General features: G+C 45.0%; 1 protein-coding gene across 1 annotated transcript in view; it reads left to right on the plus strand.

The window, feature by feature from the left end:
* LOC113818141 (myotrophin) overlaps positions 1-7,038 on the plus strand; it is a gene marked incomplete at its 5' end in the record, with an annotated part of 8,759 nt that extends 1,721 nt beyond the window's left edge. Inside the window, 2 exon segments of the mRNA XM_070120392.1 lie at positions 2,691-2,789; positions 6,929-7,038. Coding sequence (XP_069976493.1) covers positions 2,691-2,779 — 89 coding nt within the window.
* Positions 7,039-8,115: the final 1,077 nt, after the last annotated feature.

Genomic DNA, 8,115 nt, shown 5'->3' on the forward strand with positions numbered 1-8,115 from the left:
TTCCTCTCTTCGCTTCTTATGCTATCACTTCCCCTCTCCTATTCCTATTCTTCCATCCATCTCTCGCTCTCTCTTCTCTCCTTTTCCTTCTTTTTCTCTAAACCTCACTACCTTTCCTCCTCTCTCGCTCTCCCTTTCTCTTTCTCACCTCTTCCATTTTCTCTCTTGGCTTCGCGTATTCTTTTTCTCCCTTTCAACACATACTTTCTCCCTCCTTTTCCCCTCTTTCAGTTCATTTCATCTTTTTCTCCTTCTCTCTCTCCTTTTCCTTTTCCACTTTTACCTCCATCATCCTTTCCTGTTCACCCATTTGTAACTCCTCCCCCCTCCATCATCCTTTCCTGTTCACCCATTTGTAACTCCTCCCCCTCCATCATTCTTTCCTATTCACCCATTTGTAACTCCTCCCCCTCCATCATTCTTTCCTATTCACCCATTTGTAACTCCTCCCCCTCCATCATCCTTTCCTATTCACCCATTTGTAACTCCTCCCCCTCCATCATCCTTTCCTATTCACCCATTTGTAACTCCTCCCCCTCCATCATCCTTTCCTATTCACCCATTTGTAACTCCTCCCCCTCCATCATTCTTTCCTCTTCCTTTTCCTGTTTCCTTCTCTCCCTCCTCTGCTCTTCCTCTTCCGAGGACACGCGTGCGAGGCAACAGCAGCGCTACGGAAGGCGTCGAGGCTCTACGTGGCTCTTGTGGCTTCTGCTGTTGCGTCGTCAGACGCTCGGTTCTGACGTCATTCGTGCTCTGGCTGTTGTCATTATCATTCTCGTCTTTATCGTCATTATTATCATTATTGCAATCGTATCATTATCATTGTTTATATAATTAGTCATGGCAATGATGATTATTATTACTTTTATCAGCATAATTGATATTATTACTTTTTTATATTATTGTTATTATTACTATTACCATCCTTATTATTATCATCGTTATTATTATCATTATCATCATCATCATCATCATCATCATTACTGTTATTGCCTTTGATATTACTTATGTCATCATTACCATTATTCATCATCATCATTATGGTGTTGATTATTATGATGATGATGAGGAATTGGTGTTACTATAGGTTCTATTTATAGTTTTATAGATCTTGGTTTGGGAACCTCTTCCTAATTTCATTTTCCTTACTCTCTCTCCTCATTTGTTCCTCCTCTTCCTTCTTTATCTCTTCTCTCTCTTTCTTCCTCTGTTTCTCCTGTTCCTCCTCTTCTCATTCTTTCTCTCTCTTCTCTCTTTCCCTCTTCCTCATCTCAGTCTCTCTCGTTTCTCTGCCCTCCTCTTACTGCCTCCTCTTCCTCCTGTCTTCTCTCTCAGTTGCCTTCTCTTTCTCTCTCTTCTTCTCCTCCTTTCCCTTTCTTTTCTTTCCCCATTCTCTCTTTCTCTCATCTTCCTTTATTCATGTTATCCTCTTCCGTTTTCATACATTTTCCTTCACCTCTTCTCTCTTCTTTATCTCTCTCCCTATTCTTTATTTCTTTTACTCTCTGCCCTCCTTTCTTCTTGTCCACGTTCTCTCCTTTCCACCTTTCTTTCTCTCATTTTCTTGCTTCCTTTCTCTCTCCTCCTCTTCCTTCGTTCCCTCTATTTCTTGCATACTCTTCCGCTCTTATTATTTCTCTCTTCCCCTCTCTCTATTCCTTCTCTTTATCTCCAATTTTTTATCTTCTCTCCTTGCCTTACACCCCCCTTCTCTCCCTCTTCGTCTCTCCTCCCTCTTCCTCACTTACCTTACTCCGTGTCTATTCATTCTCCTTTCTCTCTCCTCTTCCATTCTCTTTCTTTTCCCTTTCTTTTTCATTCCTCTTATACCTTCCTTTATCTCGTTTATCTCTCACCTTTTTCTTTATTTATCCTTTTCCTTTTGACCTGTCTTTACCTTTTTCCACTTTTTCCTCACCCATTCTGCTGTTCCTCATATCCTCTATGTCTCATTTTCCCCCCTTTCTCTACCTCATTTTTTTCTCTCATTCTACTCTACATTCCTTTCTTTTGCTATCCTCCTCCATTTCTTTCTCTCACTTTCCTTCCTTATATCTTCTCTCACTCTCTCTTCCCCCCTTTTTCCTCGCTCTCTTTCTTTCGATCCTGTCATCAATGAAATTGATTAAGTACATTATATGTGATTTCGAATTATGTTTAGACACGCGCACACACACACACACACACACACACACACACACACACACACACACACACACACACACACACACACACACACACACACACACACACACACTCACACACACGTACATACACACATACACATACACACATACACATACACGTACACTCACACATACACACACACACATACACGCACACACACGCACACACTTGCACACACACGCACACACTCACACACACAAACACACCACTCACACACATACACGTGTGTTCACACACATGCACACACTCAAACACACAAACACTCACACATACATGTGCGTGCACACACACACACACACACACACACACACACACACACACACACACACACACACACACACACACACACACACACACACACACACACACACACACACACACACACACCGTTATTTGAAAAGAATAGGAGGAAAACAGAAAGTATTTCCTCCTCTCAATCTGGTTGCTGACACAAGTGCTGTGTAACCGAGGAATCAACCCAAGTGTCTCTGCCCTCACAGATTCCCGGGCCCTGCACGTGGCTGCCAAGAAAGGCCATAAAGAGGTGGTGGAGGCGCTCCTCGCAGGGGACGCTGACCCCAACGCCTAGGATGAGGAAGGTAAGGTGGAGGATGGGAATGGGAACTACTCGTCCGGCCTGCATTCTGGTAGCTGCCAGCATGGAATGAAGCTTGTGGGGCAAAGCCCTAGGGAACACTACAGGTCGACGTTGGGTCACGTAGCTTGTGGGGCAGTGTCGGCGGGGGTGGCAGTGGTGGCGTCCACTGGGAGTGACTGCCCGAGGGTTAACCTCAGGCGGGAAGTCAGGGTGGGGGCTTGGAACATCCGCTCTTTGTGTCAGGATGATCGGTTGCCTCTACTGTCGAGGGACCTGGGGAGGCTGAGAGTTGGGGTGACTGCTCTCTCGGAGGTGAGAAGACCTGGTAGCGACACAGTGTAGGTAGCTACACCTACTACTGTTCGAGCTGCAGCAATGGTCACTATCTTCAAGGAGTAGCCATAGCTATCTCCAGTAGGCTCTAGCCCTTGCTGGTAGAGGTTACTCTGGTCAATGAGTGAATAAAAGTATTAAGACTGTAGCTAGCACTTGGCTTCATGTCTCTTATTACTTAGATGTGAAAGAGATGTTCTACGCCAAACTTGCATCAGTGGCAGACAGTTCTCCCCAGTGAGATATTCGTATTGTTCTGGGTGACTTCAATGCGGTATCTGGCTATGATCAAGCTGGCTATGAGATGTCTGTCGGTCCTTATGGTTCAGGAGCTGAGACCGGCAGCAAGAATACCCTTCATTTCTGGGACTTTGTAAGGTCCCAGAAATTGAGGATTTCTGGCTCCTGGTACTAGCACCCAGATCCACATCATTGGACATGGTACAGTAATGCGGGTAATGCACCGAAGGAGATCGACCACATATTAGCACTCGAGTGTATAGGAGTGCCGAGTTCTGTGGCACTGACCATAGGGTGGTTGCTACCCTCCGGGTCTACTTCAAAACTCCCTAGCTGGCCAGTGATCACCCTCGGATATTTCATTTGGACAGGCTAAAGGAGGGAGAGTGTGCTCGGGAGTTTGCTGAGGCAATCTATGGTTGTTTCACAGTGCTCGACTATCTGACAGACCCTGTACTTCTGTGGGACACCTTCAAGCGCAAAACGCTTGATGCAACTCAAGAATCAATAGATGAACGCCCGAGGACAAGACAGAATTTTATATCACAAGAGATACTGGAAGCCACAAATGTCTGCCGTGCAGCTCGTCCTAAAAGGGATTGGGATTTGCACAATTCAGGTGCGCAGAACTCGGTCTCTGTTAAGAAGGGACAAGGAACAGTTTATTAGGAGTCTTGTTGAGGAGGTCGAAGGCCATTTCTTAGTAAATGACCTTCGTCCTGCATACCAAGCCCTGAGAAAACTGAACTCCAAGCCCTCTTCACAGGTGACTGCAGTTCGCTTAGTGGGTGGCCAGATCGTCTCAGATCCTATTGCGGTGCGGGAGCGTTGATCTGAGCATTTTGAGCAGTTGTACCAGGTTAATCCACCAACAGTTAACCTGGGTGCAGGTAATGCTGTGATTTCGTTGCCGGACCCACCCATCAGTGAGGATCCACTCTTCCTAACTGAAGTTAGAGGGGTCAATCTCCAAGCTGTAGAGTGGCAAAGCAGCGGGTATTTGCGGCATCCCAGCTGAACTGTTAAAGGCTGGTGGTGAACCTATGGTGCAGGGTTTGCATGCTGACATGCTGCCATCTGGCTGTCTGGTACCGATTCCTCTGACCTGTTGAGACGTATCAGAGACCACCAACTGAGGCATCAGAGGCCGGGGCAATCTGGATTCACTGCTGGTAGATCCACCAACCTCAAGAAAGCATTCGATACAGTGCATTGGGTATCACTCTAGGAGATCTTGAGACTGAGAGGAATTCCAACAAGGATTATTGGACTAATAGCAAGTCTGTATACTGGTACTGAAAATGCTGTAAAGTATGGTGGGTGCCTGTCAAGCTTCTTTCCTGTTAGTAGAGGAGTGAGGCAAGGCTGTGTCCTTACACCAACGCTTTTCAACACTTGCATGGACTGGATACTGAGCAGAGCTGCTGTTCAAAGTTATTGTGGAGCAACTCTGGGCAATATCCAGGTTACAGACCTTGATTTTGCTGATGATGTTGCTATTCTATCTGAGTCTTTGGAAACCTTAGTGGTGGCTCTTGGGTTTAGAGGTCTCCTGGACCAAGACCAAGATGCAGGACTTTGGGGACTTGCTAGGGGAACCTGTTCAGTCAGTACATGCTTGTAGTGAGGACAGTGAAGTCACAGAGAGCTTTACATACCTTGGTAGTGTAGTTCATTACTCTGGGCTGTCAGACCAGCAATTCAGCAGATAGACTGGCCTAGCAGCAGGTGTCATGAACTCTCTCAAAAAGAGTATTTGGAGATGCCAGTACTTTTGCAGAAGGGCCAAGCTATGTGTCTTCACAGCCCTGATAATGCCAGTTTTGTTATGCGGTAGTGAAACCTGGACGTTATCTTGTGCCATGGAGACTCGTTTTGATGCCTTTTGTAATAGGTCCCTGCGGTGGATCATGGGGTACTGTTAGTGGGACATGTCCAACAAATAGTTGCACTGTGAGACTGGCACAGGACCTGTTACCTGCACAATCCGGGATCGCCAACTCAGGCTGTACAGCCACCTGGCTCACTTCCCACAGGATGATCCTGCCCACCAGGTTATCTCTGCAAGAGACAACCCTGGGTGGAGGAGGCCTGTGGGACGACCCAGGATGTCGTGGCTTGACCACATTGATCAAACCTGTTGTGAGGAGCCTGAGATGGACCAAGTCCCTGCCTGGCGGCTTGCCATTAGGGACCCCAAAACGTGGAAACAAAGGGTGGACGCAGTTGTGCACGCCCGTTGGCGTTAGTCCCTGATGATGATGATGATGAATAATGATAAACATAATTAGAATTATTATTATTGTTGTTATGATTGTTTTCATTATTATTAATGTTATTTTCATTATCATAAACATTATCATCATGATAATAATTACCATTTATTTAAGTCTTGCTATCATTTTCTTTGATGTTGGCATATACCTGAATCTGCTTTTGCTATCTTTATTTTCATTACTGATATTAGAATTTTTTCTATTTCCATATTCTAAAATATTGTTAGTTCAACTTCATTGTTCTTAGAGTTTTCATGATTCTTATTTATTTCAGTTTACCATTATCATTGTTTTGTTATCATTGCTAATTTTATCATCCTCCTTCATAATAATTTTTATTGTTTTTATTATTACTTTTGTTCTGTTGTTAGTTTTTACTCCTTTTCTACTTATTTTCTTCTTTTTTTCTCTTCTATTCCACTCTCCCTTCCTTATTTCCTTTCTCTTTCTCTCATGTATTCCCTCCCCTCTTCTCTCTCCATCCCCTTCCTTCTTTTTTCTCTCTCTCCTTCTTTTCTAACTTATTTATCCCTTTCTTTCATGCTTTCTTCTCTTTCTCCTTTCCTTACCCACTGTAATTTCTTCCTTTTCCTCTTTTATGTTTTCTCTGTTGGTCCTGTTCGTTCTTTCCTTTCTAGTTCTGCTTGGCCTTCGTCCATTTATTTCATCTCTTTCCCTCTCTCCTGTCCCTCTTCTTCCCTCTGTCTCTTGCTCTTTTCACTCTCTTCTTATTATTCTCCTTCTCACTTCTTATCCTATCACTTCCCCTCTCCTATCCCTGTTCTTCTATCCCTCTCTCCCTCTCTCTTCTCTCCCTTTCCTTCTTTTTTCCTAATCCTAACAACCTTTCCTCCTCTCTCGCTCTCCCTTTCTCTTTCTCATCTCTTCCATTTTCTCTGTCTTCGCTTATTCTTTTTCTCCCTAATAACACATACTTTCTCCCTCCTTTTCCCCTCCTTCAGTTCTTCATCTTCATCTCCTTTTCCTTTTCAACTATCACCCATTTGTTCCCCCCCCACTCCATCAGTCTCTCCCCCCTCCCTTTTCTGTTTCCTTCACCCCTATCTCCCATTCTCAACGCCTCATACACATCTACATACAAACATGAGTAGTGGTATATCTTTTGAATAATTCTTCCTTTGCTGTACGTGTACATGAGTCTGTGCACGAGTAAGTACGAAATCGTGATTTGAAAAGAAAAGGAGGAAAACGAAGAGTATTTCCTCCTCTCAATCTGGTTGCCGACGCAAGTGCAACCGAGGAATCAACCCAAGCGTCTCTTCCCTCGCAGGTTGCCGGCCCCTGCACGAGGCAGCCGGGGGAGGCCTCAGAGAGGTGGTGGAGGCGCTCATCAAGGGGGGCGCTGACCCCAACGCCAAGGATGGAGGAGGTAAGGCGGAGGGGAACCGAGGACGGTGCTCGGCGACAGGCCCGTCCTCACTGTGGCATTATATATTGTTATTTTTATTATCTTATTATTTTTGTTAATAATGCTATTGTTGTGTTTGTTGGTATTATGATTGTGATCATTATATGATTATTTAACATTTGTTTTTGCATTTGATATTACTCCTGTTATCATTACCATTATTCATCGTCATCATTATGGTGGTGATGATGAGGAAGAATGTCGTTGGTGTTACTAAAGGTTCTGTTTATAGTTTAAAATTTATAGATCTTGGTTTTGGATTCCTCTCTCTCCTTTCTGTTTCTCTCCTTTCTCTCCTCTTCCTCCTCTCCCTCCTTTCTGTTTCTCTCCTTTCTCTCCTCTTCCTCCTCTCCCTCCTTTCTGTTTCTCTCCTTTCTCTCCTCTTTCTCCTCTCCCTCCTTTCTGTTTCTCTCCTTTCTCTCCTGTTCCTCCTGTCCCCCCTTTCTGTTTCTCTCCTTTCTCTCCTCTTCCTCCTTTCTGTTTCTCTCCTTTCTCTCCTGTTCCTCCTCTCCCTCCTTTCTGTTTCTCTCCTTTCTCTCCTCTTCTTCCTCTCCCTCCTTTCTGTTTCTCTCCTTTCTCTCCTCTTCCTCCTCTCCCTCCTTTCTGTTTCTCTCCTTTCTCTCCTCTTCCTCCTCTCCCTCCTTTCTGTTTCTCTCCTTTCTGTTTCTCTCCTTTCTCTCCTGTTCCTCCTCTCCCTCCTTTCTGTTTCTCTCCTTTCTCTCCTGTTCCTCCTCTCCCTCCTTTCTGTTTCTCTCCTTTCTCTCCCCTTCCTCCTCTCCCTCCTTTCTGTTTCTCTCCTTTCTCTCCTGTTCCTCCTCTCCCTCCTTTCTGTTTCTCTCCTTTCTCTCCTCTTCCTCCTCTCCCTCTTTTCTGTTTCTCTCCTTTCTCTCCTCTTCCTCCTCTCCCTCCTTTCTGTTTCTCTCCTTTCTCTCCTCTTCCTCCTCTCCCTCCTTTCTGTTTCTCCTTTCTCTCCTCTTCTTCCTCTCCCTCCTTTCTGTTTCTCTCCTTTCTCTCCTCTTCCTCCTCTCCCTCCTTTCTGTTTCTCTCCT

The sequence above is a fragment of the Penaeus vannamei genome, unplaced genomic scaffold (genome assembly GCF_042767895.1).
Source record: "Penaeus vannamei isolate JL-2024 unplaced genomic scaffold, ASM4276789v1 unanchor4949, whole genome shotgun sequence".
In the NCBI taxonomy this organism is placed as follows: domain Eukaryota; kingdom Metazoa; phylum Arthropoda; class Malacostraca; order Decapoda; family Penaeidae; genus Penaeus; species Penaeus vannamei.